The sequence below is a fragment of the Citrus sinensis genome, chromosome 1 (genome assembly GCF_022201045.2).
Source record: "Citrus sinensis cultivar Valencia sweet orange chromosome 1, DVS_A1.0, whole genome shotgun sequence".
NCBI classification, from domain to species: Eukaryota; Viridiplantae; Streptophyta; class Magnoliopsida; order Sapindales; family Rutaceae; genus Citrus; species Citrus sinensis.
The window spans coordinates 22,392,783-22,410,018 of record NC_068556.1 but is presented as its reverse complement, the minus strand read 5'-3'; the positions used below and the strand labels follow the sequence as shown (position 1 = coordinate 22,410,018).

Here is a 17,236-nt window from a genome sequence, read left to right as displayed (position 1 = left end):
GATAGGCAGTGACACAGTTCAGCAAATTAAACCAATAAAATATAATAAAAATCTTTCCACTTAAAGGCCGGACAAAGAGTAGGCCTTTTGGCACCTCTTAAGTATTTTTTATAATCTCTCTTTTTAATTGAAATTACTTAAATAACCTAACACATATTAAATAATTTTTGTTTTAAATGAAAATTCAATTAAACACTTATATAAGTTATTCTTTTGACAAGATATTCTACACCCACCTATTTCATAATTTATATTTTAAATTTTAATTGAGAAATATTTTTTTTTGGGAGAAAGTGATTAGAGTTTAAAATTATGAAAATAGAAATTATATGATAAGAAGAAAAAATTTAAGATGAATTTAATATTTTAAAATAAATAATTATTTTTGAGTAAAATTTTATAGGAAGATGGTTAAATTTAATATATGAATTTATATTTTACCAAATTAACATGGGTATTATTATAGGATATAAATTGAAAAGGGGTGTTACAAGACATTTAGAGGGATGTTTAAAAGATCTATTCCTGGACAAAAGGTTAAGGCCCAGCTGGTGAGCCCAATTATTTTCAAAATTTAGCCTTGTTAAGCTTAGACTCAATTACATTATTTATACTTGAACCAAAAACAGGTAACTTATAAATAATTATTAAACAGACGCCGTTTATAATTTGAAAACGGTGTCTGGAGCTGATACTTCCGATCCGCAGTCGGTTCCCTCTCTCTCTCTCTCGCTCTTTCCCGATTCAATAGACGACGCAGTATTACCATCACTGAGATACACTGATGTAATGTCATAACTGATGCTGTAGACGAAGAAGAAAGAAATAATGGCGTCTAATAATAATTCAGGTGCAGGATTTGGGAAGGCATCAGGGCCATCAGCTCCACCAAAGCACGTACCTTCTTTTGGTCAGTTCACTAGTCGTTCTGCTTCTCCTCCTTTCCCCATTCTTGCGTCTGCTCCATCTCCCAGGTAACCCCTCTTCTTCTTCTTCTGTTTTCGCTCTGTCTTTCTATTTCTAAATTTGTAAACATCTGGTTCATTCTGTAAGTTAAAGATTGGTTTTTTTAATTTGTTGATTTGGAAGTTTGGTCTTTTCATTTAAGAGTTTTTGCAAAGTCATTGATTTTTGTATTTATGAATTCTATTCGTAGCTGATTTGTGTGATTTTGGTCTGATGATCATTAGGTTGCCTGAAGTTGTAGATATCACTCGTTCACCTCCTCTGGGTGGTTTTGGAAGCTCTGTCCCTGCAGCGAGACCTTTTCAAGCTTCCAATGCAAGGTAAGAAACCCACCCATCAAACTTTAGGGCTTTTCTTAACCTTTTTCTTCTATAATGAGAAGTTTAGTATGCTTCTAATTTATCTTGTATTGTGGTATTTGAGAACTGATCTCTCCCAAGCAGAAGACAGATGCACAAACAGTGTTATTATTCTGATTGTGGTTATCTCTTAACAATTGGGTACATGGGAATTCTTTGTTTCCAAAATTGGGCAACACTCATCTGTTGGTTGCCTAGGGAGCTCTGTATTTGAGGAATTGCAATTATACATACACTGCTGGGTCTAGCAAAGAATTCTGGTGCAATTGTGGCTACCTTCACAAATTGACAACTGGGTGTCCTTGTCGTTTTAACATTTGGACACTTGTTCATGTTAACATAAATGGCATGATTATGCATTGCAAGTTGTTCTTTTTATTCCTTGTGGGTGAGGGAAAAATTTATGATTATCATTCTGTTAATATAACAGACCTGAGGCTCTGCAGAGAGTGGCATCACCTCCTTACCCCTTTGACAATTACTCATCTGCAGGAGTCCACAGGTAACTGTCTAACAAAAAATTGTTTGGTTAGAAGAATTAATCATGTTCGGAGGCTTTATGGTTTATGTTTTAAATAAATGCATGTGTCAATATAGTGTTACCTAGCATTGCAATATGGCATGTGTGTGCAGGCATATATACATTCTTGCTATTGGTAGTTAATCCCTTCATGCGTTCATGCATAGATTTGCTTTGTGCCGGTGCATGTATGCTCTTTTGCTTCTGTCAGGCGTGAACTGCCAAAAGTTTCTAGAGAATTCTGGGCTAGATGGCATAAACAACAATCTCTTTGTAGGATTAGTTATGCAAAAAATGGAGAGCTGTCAGATAGTAAGATTAGATATGCCAAAATTTCAAGATCTATCTCATACTCAGTGAAAATCAAAATGTTATGTAGAGTTAACTCTGATCCCTCGATAGCTTCTTTTTGTATCATCTTAGTAGACCGTGAGATTAAGAAATAATGGTGATATTCCTCCTGTTGTAGTATTTTGCACCACCTTCTCAATAAATGGAGAGAAGTATTGCCATGTGCTTGTGGCACCAAACCGCTCTTACTATCAATTACTGCACAACATAATGAACTGGGTGTAGCAAATCTCAGTGCTGCCTATTATTTTGTTCAACAGGTAGCCTAGGATGACATCTCATTATTGCTTGATTGCCGTCATTGGCCTGGACCAGAGATTTTCATTCTGGCTGATGGAGGCTTTGAACCTTGCTTCTTTTTTCTCCTTTTTTCTCATGGAGTGATAATGTTGTGATAGTATCAAATAGTGAGATTTGCACATGCAACCATAAGCTACATAGCAGAGAATATCATTGTGTTTATCATCAGCGAGGTTTTACATCACATAGTCCCCTACTGATGACTCATTTTCACTCAGGCCTGTTGAACCACCTCAAAGACTGGATAATGGGCAAAGATCTCTCTTCAAAGATTATGATACCCCGCCTCATTGTAGGCCTTCTGCTGTCATGCCATTTGTTGCTTCAAGTAATTATGGAACCAGCAGTACAGCTAAGACTGCCGGACTTCAAGAACCAAAAAGAACTAGGTCACCTCCTTTGCTCTCTAGAGACGAGGAATTTTCAAGAAACTCTAGTCAAACTACCAATCCAAGGTATGTTGTCTCTCATTTTAATCTTTTTAGTTTTCCTTTTTTTTCCTACATGAATAGTACAAGCTAGGCTGCTAGGGGAATGCTTAAGCTTGATATATTTTTGAGAAAATTATTGAAGAAATATGTATCTCCTTTTCTTATCTTTACAATAGGGTTACACAATACATATATATAGATTCTAAACTACATAATGTGCTAGAGTAGGAAAGTAAACAACTAACTGCAGACCAAGAAACTAGGAAACAAACTCTATCTAAAAAACTGAAATTCTATCCCTATCTTTTTTTCCTTAAAAATAGGATAGAAAACAAGTGACTTTTCCACAATTTTTAAATTGCATTGGCCCCAAACTGCTTTTTCTTTAATATTGGTCGAGTTATTACCCAACAGTTTGGTCTGCTTGCAACTATACTACCATGTTAGTCTTTGTCTGTGCGTTTCATTTCCCACTGTCTCTTCCATGGTGGTATCCATGGTAATTGTATGTTCTGTTAACAGGCTTGGATTTTCTTCTTCCACACGGGATGATCATGGCAAGTTGCTTGGAAATTACCGCAACTCACTGGCTCTGCAAGATCAGTCCAGAGCCTTACCACTTGCAAATTCATTTGATGACGAAAGAAGATCCATGGGGCAAGTGGCTAATGTCCAAGTCCCAAAACGGACTAGGTCCCCACCTGTCACATCAGCCAATGGTCTTTCCTGGGATAATCCTCAGTTTGCTTCAAATGACTCCAAAAGGTTAAGTACATATGTGTTAGCAGCTTTTTCAGATTTTCCTACTGTCTATTCCACTGTGTTATCTTTGGTAATTGTATTTTCTGTTAACAGGCCTGCTTTATCGTCTTCCACATGGGACGATCATGCCAAGTTTCTTGGCAATTACACTAACTCACTGGCTCAGCAAGATCAGTCCAGAGCCTCACCTCATGCAAATTCTTATGATGATGAAAGAAGTTTTATGGGGCAAGTAGCTACTGTTGAAGGCCCAAAACAAACCAGTGCCCCGCCTATCACGTCAGCCAATGGTGTTTCCCCGGAGAATCCTCACTCCAAAAGGTTAGTTACATATATTATAGAAGATTTTTCAGTTTCTTATTCTTTTTCTCACCATCATCTTTCTTTATGTGTCTGTGAGCTCATTGTGTGCTTCTCTTGCGTGGCCTTCTGTTTCTTCTCTAGGCAGAGCAATAGGTCCAATGCGGTTTTCGGTGCCCCTAATTCTCAAGTATTGCAGAGGTCTGTGCCATCTTCGAAAAGTGCTGTTGGTGCAACCAGTTCCAATGTATACCCTGTTCCAAAAAGAACAAGGTCTCCTCCTTTGCCTTCAGTTGGTCAAGATTTGCAGGAAAACTCCAATTTTACTCAATATGATGCAGAACGGTAAAATGTTGGATGTCTTGGTTCCATACTAGTATTTGTTATGGATTACAGTTTTTTGCTTTTCCCTTACTTTTTCCTTGTAATTTATAGAGAAATGCAAGCCAAGGCAAAACGGTTGGCCCGCTTTAAGGTTGAGCTGATTGAAAATGTGCAAATCAGTCCTGAGATTACAGATAAAAAAGTTTCTAACAGTGGACGGGGGCAGTCTGTTGTAGAGAGACAAAAGTTTGTTGGGGGGCATTCTATAGAATCAGCAAAGGATTATCCCAATGAAAATACTTTATCAGATAATGAAGGCTTGGAGGCATCCAGTGTTATTATTGGGTCATGTCCTGATATGTGTCCTGGTATGTGTCTCTTTTCCTAGATCTGCGGTTAAGCATATAAATATACTGGTATTTAGTTGCAACCTGAGTCTTGAGTTCGTTCTTGTTTTATATTTTCCCAGTCAGATTAGAATATGAATGGAAGTGGGTTTCTTCTGTAATTTCTTGGCGATAAACAATACCAATACGGAGAACTAGAAAAGCGTCTTATTTTTGCTTTCAATACTATCAATTAAGGAGGTGGTTGTAATATTTTGTGAAAGTATCCTAAATATGAAATTATCCGAGAGTTAGATGTAATAGGATCTCACTTCATATTTCAGAGTCGGAAAGGGCAGAACGAGAAAGAAAAGGGGATCTTGACCGGTATGAACGATTGGATGGTGATAGAAATCAAACAACCGAATACCTTGCCGTTAAAAAGGTAATAGTTACTCTTGTATTTTCTTATTTAAACAGGAAATAAAATCAATTTAATTTAACCACAGTCGTTGCTCAAGAAGCTACTTCCGTCCATAATTCATTTATGACCTCGAACATGACCGATTTTTGTTCTCAGTATAACAGGACAGCAGAGAGGGAAGCAAATTTGATACGACCCATGCCAATCCTGCAGAAGACTGTTGGTTATTTGCTTGATTTGCTAGATCAGCCTTATGATGAAAGGTTTCTAGGCTTGTACAACTTCCTATGGGACAGGATGAGAGCAATTCGAATGGACCTGAGGATGCAGCACATTTTTAATCAAGAAGCTATTACTATGCTAGAGCAAATGGTTCGTCCTTGTTACCGCGTTTTCAGTTTTTGTTTACATAATGTGTATTAGTTTATGCATCTTGAATAAAGTTAATTAAACTTTTACATCCTGCAATATCTTGCATACAATGTTGTAAATTCTTTTATGCCATCACTTTTAATTGAAGTTGTAGTTTGCTGCCCCAAAGGATTTGTATGGCTGTGTAGATACAATGCTGTAGACTAAGTCTTGCTGTTTGCTGTGGGTGTCAGATAAGGCTGCACATTATTGCCATGCACGAATTATGCGAGTATACTAAGGGAGAGGGCTTTTCTGAGGGATTTGATGCTCACCTCAATATTGAGCAGATGAACAAAACATCAGTTGAATTGTTCCAGATGTATGATGATCACAGGAAGAGAGGATTGATTATTTCCACAGAAAAAGAGTTTCGAGGTTATTATGCGCTACTCAAACTTGACAAGCATCCTGGTTACAAAGTAAGTATCTGCACTGGCATCTCAACTGTAAATGTTTCACTTAAATTTTTCAGTGACAACAAGCAATTTCTACTAGGTTGAACCTGCAGAGCTCTCACTGGATCTTGCAAAGATGACTCCAGAAATAAGACAAACACCGGAGGTTCTATTTGCCCGCAGTGTTGCAAGGTCTTCACTCCCCCACTTTTCTTCTTAATTATTATTATTATTATTTTTCGGGATGGTTGATATGTTAAATTCGGTCTAATAATTGAAGTGATTGGCTTCTCCAGAGCTTGTAGAACGGGTAACTTTATTGCCTTTTTTCGGCTTGCAAGGAAAGCGAGTTACCTTCAAGCATGTTTAATGCATGCTCATTTTTCCAAGGTATGAGGAACTCTATGATTGAAAATGAGAATCAAACGATAGTTACTAGCCTTTCAGATATTGAAGAGCATAGCCCTTAATTATGTACCATTTATTTCAGTTGCTTATATAGTAATGAGTAATGTAGTACACCATCAGACTTTTTGTTTCAGATTGATAAAGTTCGACTGAAGGCAACACCATGTTATGATTTTTTCCTTTTACTTGTGCTATGATATGTGTAGTGGTTACTGATTCATACTTTAATTATAAGTTTTAATAATGCTTTTCTGATCAAACCAATAACGTACTTCTCTTTGTTTGTTATCTTTAGTGATCCATATTATTTGCATCTAGATTTCTTTTACTTTAGTATCGGTTTCTTTCTTATCTACATACTTCTCTTTGTTGTCTTACTGATCCATTATTATTTGCGTTTAGATTTTTGTTTAACTTTAGCTTTTTCCTTTTTTTTTTTTTGGCTGTACATTGAAGTATATATTTGAACAAATATTGAGATTCAAGTTGAGTTTCCTTATGTTAATATATGTATTTTTGAGGGAAGGCGTATGACGTTAGATTATTGCATGAATGTCCGGTGCAACTGACAATTCTGTTACTGTCAGCCTTTAATAGACGAGACTACACATCATTGAGTGGTGACCTAAGGTATCTTAGTTGCTGAGGGAGAAGTTATAACATCATCTCTAACTTGATTATGAAGTTATATTTTAGGCTGCTAAATAACTGGATATTTTCCTTTTCCATATTAATGCTGGAATTTGAAGGAGCGCAAGTATAAAATTGCAGAATAATGTTAGTAACGTTGTCTCTCCTTGCTATTTTGATCAGTTACGCACCCAGGCACTTGCTTCTTTATACTCTGGTCTGCAGAATAACCAAGGTCTCCCTGTTGCCCATGTTGGCCGATGGCTTGGGATGGAGGTACTTTTTTTGACTTTATTAAGTCAAAATTTTGTCTGTTTCGTTCAGGAATTTCCTACTTTTCTTAAATTTTGTGATTTCATTATTGAAATTAGGAAGAGGACATTGAAAGCCTCTTGGAGTATCATGGTTTTTCGATAAAGGAATTTGAGGAGCCATACATGGTGAAGGAAGGCCCATTTCTCAACAGTGACAAGGACTATCCTACCAAGTGTTCAAAACTAGTCCTTTTGAAAAGGTTAGGAAGGATGGTTGAAGATATTTCAGCTTCTAGTCAAGTCACACCTCCTGCAGAACCAACAAAAGCCATGCAGCTGGATAATAAATATAAGTCTGACATAGAAGCAATTCCTTCTGTTGATAGGAAGATCTGTGTTCCTGTAGTTGAGGAAGAAATGCCCGATTCTGTAGCCATTTCATCCCCGAAAAATAGCATAGCATTTCGGCCCATGATTGAAGCATCAATGGTTGATCAACAATGTCAAGATGACCATCAGAGAACTGGTGCCTCTGTTTTTCCCTGGGTTTTCTCAGCACCTCACAGTTCTCCTATATCCCGGCCAGCCAAATTTCTGACTGAAGAAAAACAAAATGGAGATGTTCTTTTCGGAATTTCTCCAGAGAAAAAGATGTTCTCTGACATGGAAGGTTCTCCCACGCAACTTGTGGCAAGAACAGAAGCTTTGCAAGACAGATCCCCCAGTTCTAAAAGATATGATTATTCTGTTGGAAGTTCGTTACAGCAAGGTGCAGCAATTAAGAGTGTTCAATATGAAGAGCCTCAAGATACACATCAAGAAGGCGAAAACATTAAAGTTGTGCAAGATGAAAACAATGAAGTTATGAAAAATTATGCTTCAGCAAAACTGAAGTTGATCTTAAGGTTTGATGGCTCTTTCAACTTTTTGACTTTAAGTTGAAGTTTAGCACTCTATCTTATCTCTCACTCATCTTGAATTTCTCTCATTTAAGGTTATGGAGGCGACGCTCGTTAAAGCAAAAGGAGTTACGCAAGCAAAGGCAGTTAGCAGCAAATACTGCTTTAAATTCATTGTCTTTAGGGCCCCCAATTCGACAGAACAGTGATGTAAGCTACCTTTTCATATCTTTACTTTCAGTAGCATGTATTTTTTGTTCCTTTTGTTCTAGTTTACTTTTTTATGTATATATGTCACAACAAAATGACCAGAGGAAAAAAATGCATCTAGGTTTTTGTGTTTCATTCTTCATCATTGCCATATAAGAATAGTGTGCATCAACCTCTCTTCTCTTGACAATATGTGACCTTAGGTAAGGGCTTCAGAAAAATAGCTATCATCTCCCTTGCCCTTTCTGTTACCCTGTAATCCAGCCCATTATCCATTATCAAATGCCTTTGTACCATGTAATAAAGAAGAAAGATGATCTCTATTCAATATTTTCTCCTTATCAGTTCCCTTGATGCAAATTGATAACTATATTTGCATTTTCTTGCTTCCATTGCAGTCTGAAGCGTCTGATAGATGCTTGTGTGTGTTTGTCATTACCCTGTAAAAGTGAGGTGACAATCTGTCGGAGTCTACAGTTGGGGATGGTCAAATCAAGATTTGCTTTCCCCCTTCCTGCTGTTGAGAAACATGCTTAATCTAGTTGCCAAGCAAATTTCTAGTTGATTATTTATTTTGAACATTGTTTTATTTTGTTTAAGCTTCCTTTTTCTCTTATGCAGCAACCAAGCACCTGTGGTGAGTTTGACATTGATCATGTAATGAGGGAGAGATCTGAGAAACATGACCGATCATGGTCTAGGCTGAATGTTTCAGATGCAATAGCTGGTATACTTGGCCGAAGAAACCCAAAAGCTAAATGCCTGTGCTGGAAAATAGTTCTGTGTTCTCATGCCTGTCTAGAAGGAGACAGACAGATGCAGAGGAAACAAATTTCCGATTTGGCTGCGGAGCTGTGGTTGTTTTCAAAACTTAAGCCTTCTGAAAAAGATGACGGTGATGTGGTTTTTGCATCTCCTGGCCTTTCGATATGGAAGAAATGGATTCCTAGCCAATCTGGTACCGATCTGACCTGCTGCTTTTCTTTTGTTAAGGAGATGGAATTCAACCATGTGAATGATGCTGTTTCTGGAGCAAGTGCTGTTCTATTCCTAGTATCTGAAAGCATCCCATGGAAGCTCCAAAAAGTTCAACTCAATAAACTTGTTATGTCAATACCTTCTGGTTCCTGTCTTCCCCTTCTGATCTTAAGTTGCTCATACGATAAAGAGGCATTAGATCCTTGTGCTGTTATAATTAATGAATTGGGTCTCTCTGAATTAGACAAGTCTAGGGTAAACAGGTTTTTGGTTAAATTTCTTGTCAGTGACCAACAATCTAGTCAGTCAGATGAATTTTTCAGTGATGAGCAACTAAGGGAAGGGTTGCGGTGGTTGGCAAGTGAGTCACCCCTTCAACCTGTTGTTTATTGTATGAGAACACGAGAACTCATTCTGACTTGCCTTAGTTCTGCACTGGAGGTACTTGGCAAGTCAAGTGATTATGAAGTTAGTCCAAACCATTGTATCTCAGCCTTCAATGAAGCATTGGATCAGTCCTTGGTGGAAATTGTGGCTGCTGCCAAAGCAAATCCTTCTAATTGGCCCTGTCCTGAGATTGCATTAGTGGAGGATTCTGGTGATGATAACTTCATGGAGGATTGGTGCTTCCCAAGTCTAGGATGGAATTCTGTAGGAAGAATCGAATCTCTTGAGCATGCATTAAGGGACTTGAAACTTCCTTCTTTTCCTGATGATATATCCTTTTTGGGCCGAGGTTGTAAGATGGGTAAGGAGATCGAGAACCAGAGATTGCAACTTGAGAATTTATTGATAAACTATTTAACACTTTCAAGCAAGATGATGGCAGTTCCACTGGCAAGAAAAGAAGCTTCCATAATGCTACAAAGAAGCGCAAGGCTTGAGCTGCACAATTCGTGCTACTATATTGTTCCAAAGTGGGTTATGATTTTCCGGCGAATTTTTAGTTGGCGATTGATGATTCTAAACAATGGAGCTGTATCTTCATCTTATGTTTTGGAGCAGCACCTTGTTTCTCACACTTCAGGTGACCTGGATAAGTTAGGACTTGAAGGTACCAGATCTTCACCCTATGTTCATCTGTCTCTAGATGAAATGATGGGAGTTGGTTGTACAAGTCATCCATTTCAACAAGAAATTACGGAAGCTGGCTGTGGTCCTATTTTGACTCAAGGGGCTCAGACACAGCCACAAGTTCATCAGCCAGCAATGGCCTCAAATAGTGATGATATTCAGGACCATGCTAATACGAATAGCATGGTGGAGGAGGGAGAAAGAAATCGATCAGAAAAAAATAAATGGACTGTTGCAAATGATATTTCTTATGTAACGAGTAAGTTAAACAATACAGCTGGAGAGATAACAGTGTCCCCAAATGTGACGAAGGAAACCGATAATTTAAGCAAGTTATTTGAGCAATGTCACTTAGTACAGAATACAAATGAAAGTAAGCTGTACTTTTACTTCTGATGTAGTATTTTTTGGGCAGAGTCAACTTTGTACTGTATGTAAATACATATTTATAAGAAATAGAGGGCATTGTCTCTGTAATGTTATTTCTTTGAATTTTGTGCAACATTTAACTCCTTCACAGCTGGACTTTCCAGCAAAGATTGAAACATCTGCTATTCCTAGCTGAAAGTTTGAGAAGAGTAATCAGAGGCCCACAGCACCAGCAGCTTCACCAATCGCAACGTCACTAGACTCACTGCATCACTCAAGGATGTTTATGTAAAACTAGAGCTCTCTCTTTCTCAAAAATGTATGTTCACTCCGCCAATGCAGCGATTCATTAGTATACATTTCTTGACGAGTGACGGTTGTTTCTGGCTTGACCATGCCAATAACTTTATTCATAAATCTGGGTTTATAGGATCATTGATGCTGTAAGTACCAATAGAATGGCCCCATCAGGCCCCAGCCACCCCACTGATATAGCAACTCGAATGGGGTGATTGGGATCAGAGAACCATATGACCAATAGACTTCACTTTATGCAAATGGCTAAATGATCTAAAATTTAGCCAACTTTTGGAGCCATAATGCTTGTAATAGTGAAATATCTCCATTTATTTATATGTCTGTACCAAGTGGGATTCAATGTCATATTTGGATTTAGATTAGATTAGATTTTATTTTGGCGTTTAGGTAATAAAACCGACAGTTATGTTTTCGATATGACTTATGCCCTCCCATATTTGTACCACTATCATATCATCAACAATATTTTTATTATAAAGTCGGTTCGATCCATGCTATTGTATATATTGCCAAGGAAATGCAGATAACAGCCCATTTAGCTATCCATCGGGGATCCTTTCTTCCAGAAAATATCGTTGAGATAGATGATCACAAGTAAGGTCTATACATAACTCGTGCCTTAAATCTAATATTGCAAACAAGTTTTCGGTCGAAATGAAGCATATATTTGATCATCCTCCCATGAATTAATCATCAAGAACCCAGATCTCTCCCAACTTTTGCATTTCCTTCCTCTTGATGCATGGCAGCAGGTTATAGGTAGCAGGAGAGCTTTTGTTCTCTTAAGGTACATTGTTGAGGTTGTGGTTACAGGTTAGAAAGAGTCTTAGCCCTTGGTAACATCAGCAAGAAGTCCTAGCCAGGAATAAGTGACCAATTATGCAATATAAATCGCTTTTGAAGCCTTTAGAATGCACCTGTATCCACATCCTGAGACCATCCAAAGATGCAAAGACATGTATCCTTCTCTAAGATTTGAATACAAATTTTATCTAGAAGCAGATCAGGATGAAGGAGATAGATACCTCTTCAGGAAATTAAAATATGCAGGATGTCAGGCACTTCTGAAGGCCTTCTACCACAATCACTGAAATGAATAGGGGAAAAAAATGCCTAGTCATCAAAACCAAAAAAGGAAAAAAAGGTAGTGAAAAAAGAGTAATTAAGGTAATTAAGAGAAATTTACCATTTCTAAAGATTTTTGATGAGATAGAGGTGGAACAAAAGTAGCTTGATTTCGGTTCACTGAAACTGAGTGCTGCAGATCTGAGCATTCACTTCTGACAGAACGAAATAATTCTGATCCCGAGGTAGCGGTGTCTGAAGTTCCTTTGCCATTCTTCAGCATAGATGGCCTAAAATTGACCCCACTGGTTGGATCAGTATAACCAGCTCCTGATGGTAGCTACCCAAAAAAAAAAAAAAAAAAAGGCAATTACCAGACAATCAATGGAGTAAAAAGTAAATATCAATGATTCAAGCATCGAATTCATGTTCTGCAAAGTGGTATCTGTGAAGGAAAATGTAGTAGGGTACAAATGAATCTCATTCTTCTGAAGCTCTTAATACAAGTTTCCAACTGTGTGACAATGACCATTTGCAGCGAAGCAAGTTTGCCTATGCATGAGGTTAATGTTTTCAATTAACCAAGTAGCAATTATCAGCCTCCTTACCAGACATCACTAACGGTTTACTTGTGATGAAAATAAATATGGGAATCTGACACAAGATTGAGCCTTCAGCAGAATTTTACAGAAGGTATAACGGATTAGCAGCCAAAACAAAATTTTTACACACTCACATTAGAAAAGTCTTTAATGTGCACAATGATGATGGTAATATCATCTGTCCGGTTTTCATTCTCCAACCACAGTTTATATGATTCTCCGGCGATGGCAGAACATGCATCCCGGGCATCTGTATACTTTGCCGCCTAAACAGAAATGAAATAAACTTAAGTGCAGAATATAGGGGCTACAGCAACTTAGAAATTCCGGAAATGAAGATAACTTCTAAGCAAATTATGCATCATGTTGGACAAATAGAAAAGCCAGCAGTTGGATAATGTGAATAGCATACTTCATAATAAAAAACACAAAGTTCGGATGATCTACATAGAGGGCAGGAATGGAACTGCTCATAGTTTGGCCTATGATACTGTTATCTATTTAAATACAACAGGTTGATGCATACTGCAAAACTGCAGTGGCAATAGATTGATGTGCTACTCTAAGCTCCAGAATACCCACACAAATGAACGTGCATAAACAATGAAAGTTGATTGATATGATACAAAAGAAAAATATCAGACGCTAACAGTAGGTAAAATTCCATGTGCTGTGACACAATTATCAACTGAATACAGGCAGATCTCAGAGTTCTTAAATATGTTTGAAAGCAAACAATAAACTCTAGTCCATTAAAAATTGAACATGTTAAACTTCTAGGCAACTTAATCAGTTTAATGATACGCATTTAATTGGGTTATTATCCATTTCTGCCATATGGTCAATTAAACCAAACAAAAGTCTTCTCAAATGCTATGAAAACAAACTTGAAAGCTACAGCCATCTCCTTTGAGCATCTGACACCCCTTGCATGCACTCACTGAGATGATACATTCTCACTGGTCATGGATGCTATGAATGAATGTGTGGAACCATACAATAGCTAGATTTTGTTAGTGGATTGACTGCTTTTGCAATAAAAGCAAATAAGGTTGCAAATAACAATTAATTGGAGTCCAGAATTAAGGTGTTAAAGTCAACTATAGGCAACATGCTAAAACCAGTTATGTGCTACTCTTGAATATTAAACAACAGAAAAGTTTTACATTTCTAAACATACAGGAATACAATTGTCCCACAACAGATAAAATAAGCATCAAGCAAATGAAAACTTCACCAAATCAACAATCATAGAATTATGACGACTGGTTAGTAATGCAATAAATCAGAAAGGAGATAAACAAAGATTATTGGTCCATCAAAAGATTAATCAGGTTTCATACCATATCGACAACAGCTTGGCTTGAAAGGAACTCAAAAACTCCATCACTAGCAACCACGAAGAACAAGTGATTAGGTGTTAGCTGAACCACTGACACCTCAGGAACTGCAACCACACCGATTTTCTCAGCAGTACTATCTCCAACACTTCTCGTAAAAGCAGTTCCTGGATACATCCCATTCTGAACCCACAACCTGGGAGGATCACCTCCTTGACTCTCTTCATCGCCCCACGTCTGAATATTTGGGTCCTTAAGCCCTTCAACCTGATCAACACTCAGAACCCTAGCCCCACAAACCTTCACTCTCTCGTACTCATCTTTCCTAAATGGCGTTTGATCATGAGACAAATCCTCAGCAATAATTCTATTCCCATCTTTAACAGCAATCACAGCCCTTGAATCACCCACGTTAGCAACATAAATCTTATCCCCGACAACAAGAACTGTAATCGCGGTAGTACCACTCATTGTATCATCAATTTCACTTGAATGCAGCTCAGCATTGACGGTTAAAAAAGCTGAATCATAAGCTTTAACAGGATCATCCAACAACATGGGATTATTTGCCAATTCCTCTACCAATCTTTGCTGAACAAAATTTGAACATTGCGTACCAAATTGACCGTGCCCATCAAATACACCAAAGAAATGAACATTTGGGTTACCCTGAACGTGCGTTTTGATACAATAACTATCTTGGTTTTCCTTATCTGGCGAGTCCGGATAGTAACCACGTTGCGTTAAAACAGAGTACTCTAAATTGAAGTTATATGAAGGAACAGAAGCGGATTCTAGTGATCTTTGTGTGAGTAAATGTTTGCCGTGGAGACTGTAAATTTCTTGAGGAGAATCAGCAGCTGATGAGGTTGGGTATCGGCTGCAACACTTCCCATGAACACAACCCATGCTTTTTTTTTTTTTTTTTATTTATGTTACAAGTGAAATCACAAGAAATAACAGAGAAGAACTAATTGAGCAGGGTGCTTGATAAAATTCCTAAAAGAAACTATAAGTACTTGGAAGGAAATAATTGAAGACATGCAATTGTTAGTGAAAATGGTGAAATGGGTATTCTTTCAATTTCAAAGTTGTGGCCGTCTACATAGTAATTTTGTAAAGAACCCATTTTTCCCCCTTTTTTGGGGAAAGATGCAAAATGGAGAAAGGTATTGTTTTTCAAAGAGAATTTTGCAAACCAACTAGCAAGCAAAGGTAGGATGATGATGATTCAAAGAATCTGCAAAACCCCAAATGAATCAACCCTAAAAGAGAAGCAAAAGTTTGGGACATTATGGACTGAACAAGAAGCTTCTTGTTTCTTTTCTTTTCGCTCGATGTGGGATTTTCAAAGAAATTTTTGTACCTTTTAAGGGCGCCAGATCAAGGCTCAAATCTGAAAAACGCTGTAAACAAAATTGGGGCTTGTTATTCGAGAGAGAGAGAGAGAGAGAGAGAGAAAGAGGGGAACCAAGAAAACAGAAACAAAAACAAAACCAAAAAGGGCTCAGGTCCCAAGAAAACCCACCACACAAGACATAGTAAAGTGAACGTGTGAGAGATTGGTCAGGCAAGATTTTATAAAAAACATTACATAGGACAAAGATTTTTTTTTAGCTGCCAAGATTTTGAGAGAGATCAGAGAGATTCATTAAAAGAATGCGATCAAATGTTAATAGATCATCGTCATCATCTTCAATTCTTCATTCAACTTGTTCGCATTTGGTAAATTAGATAGAATTGGAGGGTTCTTCTTGTAGAAGAAGACCCCCCCAATTCTGTGTTGATAAAATGAAAATTTTCTGTCTCTTAACGCAAAGTTTTAATTTTTTCTTTTTAACTAAAATTACCCAAAAAATGTAAGGAAATATTTCCATAATTCTTTCAAATGAATTATGTGTGAGATTTTCTAAGGTTTTGTTTGGTATAGTTTTTCAAATAGAACTTATTTAAATAGAGTTATTGTTAGTAGAATTTTTACAAATAGAGCTTTTATTAAAAAGAATTTAGTCAATAAGAGTTTTTATTAAAAATTTATGAAATTATTTTAATAAATAAATTTTTTAAAATTATGTTATGAAAAGAATAAAATAAAATAATTAAATAAGTAGAATATATTTTATATTTTTTAATATTTAAAAAAAACTTGTCAATATCTACTCCCAAAAGTCTAAAATTTGACCTTTTACTAATAGATACAAAATAATTTATTTAATCTTAAAAAGCTCTATTAAAAAAATAATCAAATAACAATAAAAATTATGATAAAAGTTTATAAGATTAAATAAACACTTATTTCTATTAAATAAGACATATCAAACAGACACTAATATCATGTTCAAAGCACATTAAATTTTTTATATTATATTAAGTACAAAAAAATAAAATTTAGAATAAAAAGTTTATATATTCACTCGGAATGAAATAATAAAATAAGTAGATATTCACACATGACAGTTTATAATAACATTATATTATGTGTCATCTCAGTTCGTAAGTATAATATCATTGCAGTTTCATTATAGGTTTTGATTTCAAATGTTACACAAACTACAATCTCTTGTTGAGCTCTTATTATGTTATATACAACTCGTTTCTTTCTTTGTAAGTTGACATTTCTCATTCCAAATAACATCAAGACAAACACTATACATGCACATGGCTCTTAACACCATAGCAACTTTGTTTTTAGCCTTTGTATTAGCTCTCCCCTTCTCTCAAAAGAAAATTTTATGCAAGTCCAAACTTCTTCCGTCTTTGCATCCACTAGCGAGGGAGAGGAGTTGCCTCTCTTTTTTGGTGTTTTATTTTTCTTTCATATTTGCAGTGAGAGATACTTTTATGTGCACTTATGGGCTAGTTCTCTCCACTCACATATAATGATTAATGGGTTATAATTTTTATTTTTTTTTTTGGTTTCTTTTTAGGCTGGGAATCTACATATTTTAGAATCGAAAAGTTTCAGATTGTAGATTAATTATTGCAATAAATTTACTATATCAATTAATAGAGGTAATTTTGATAGTAGAAAATACATTAAAAAAGTTGAAGGTCATCTCAAATAAAACTCAAAACTATTTTGTGCACATGGAGACATGGAGTGGAGGTATTTTTTTGTTAGACATCACGAATGGATAATTTTTGGAAAATTTTCTTATATAATCATTTTCAAAAACTTATTATCAAAAATAGCCATAGAAAAAAAATGTCTTAAAAT

At 36.4% G+C, this 17,236-nt stretch overlaps 2 protein-coding genes across 3 annotated transcripts; one reads left to right on the top strand and one right to left on the bottom strand.

Moving 5' to 3' along the window:
* The first annotated feature begins 643 nt into the window (after positions 1–643).
* LOC102629228 (SAC3 family protein B) lies at positions 644–10,817 on the top strand. Of its 2 annotated transcripts, XM_006489156.4 has the most exons (17): positions 644–974; positions 1,191–1,286; positions 1,756–1,827; positions 2,715–2,951; positions 3,450–3,692; positions 3,783–4,010; positions 4,134–4,334; positions 4,425–4,681; positions 4,984–5,084; positions 5,220–5,435; positions 5,669–5,896; positions 5,973–6,064; positions 6,169–6,262; positions 7,094–7,186; positions 7,282–8,069; positions 8,159–8,273; positions 8,895–10,817. In XM_006489156.4, the coding sequence occupies exons 1-17, from the start codon at positions 829–831 to the stop codon at positions 10,719–10,721; spliced, it is 5,034 nt and encodes a 1,677-aa protein (XP_006489219.1). In that variant the 5' UTR covers positions 644–828; the 3' UTR covers positions 10,722–10,817. The 2 variants fall into 2 exon arrangements, with proteins under 2 accessions (XP_006489219.1, XP_006489220.1); XM_006489157.4 differs by lacking the exon at positions 1,756–1,827.
* A 646-nt stretch (positions 10,818–11,463) lies between these two features.
* On the bottom strand, positions 11,464–15,803 carry LOC102629904 (probable protein phosphatase 2C 35). Its single transcript, XM_006489159.4, has 5 exons — positions 14,023–15,803; positions 12,814–12,945; positions 12,199–12,417; positions 12,038–12,099; positions 11,464–11,942 (listed from the first exon to the last, which is right to left on the bottom strand). Exons 1-4 carry the CDS (start codon positions 14,926–14,928, stop codon positions 12,097–12,099), a joined length of 1,260 nt encoding a protein of 419 aa, XP_006489222.1. The 5' UTR covers positions 14,929–15,803; the 3' UTR covers positions 11,464–11,942; positions 12,038–12,096.
* Between the last annotated feature and the right edge of the window lie 1,433 nt (positions 15,804–17,236).

What these genes read in the sequence shown, in the direction of transcription:
- LOC102629228 (XM_006489156.4), top strand. Translation starts at nt 829, where the DNA reads ATGGCGTCTAATAATAATTCAGGTGCAGGATTTGGGAAGGCATCAGGG. An exon ending in TCATCTGCAGGAGTCCACAG is followed by an intron (nt 1,828 to 2,714) that starts GTAACTGTCTAA and finishes ATTTTCACTCAG; the next exon opens with GCCTGTTGAACCACCTCAAA. An exon ending in ACAAGCATCCTGGTTACAAA is followed by an intron (nt 5,897 to 5,972) that starts GTAAGTATCTGC and finishes AATTTCTACTAG; the next exon opens with GTTGAACCTGCAGAGCTCTC.
- LOC102629904 (XM_006489159.4), bottom strand. Translation starts at nt 14,928, where the DNA reads ATGGGTTGTGTTCATGGGAAGTGTTGCAGCCGATACCCAACCTCATCA. An exon ending in GCCAAGCTGTTGTCGATATG is followed by an intron (nt 12,946 to 14,022) that starts GTATGAAACCTG and finishes ATTTCTGTTTAG; the next exon opens with GCGGCAAAGTATACAGATGC. An exon ending in ACATTAAAGACTTTTCTAAT is followed by an intron (nt 12,418 to 12,813) that starts GTGAGTGTGTAA and finishes TTTTTTGGGTAG; the next exon opens with CTACCATCAGGAGCTGGTTA.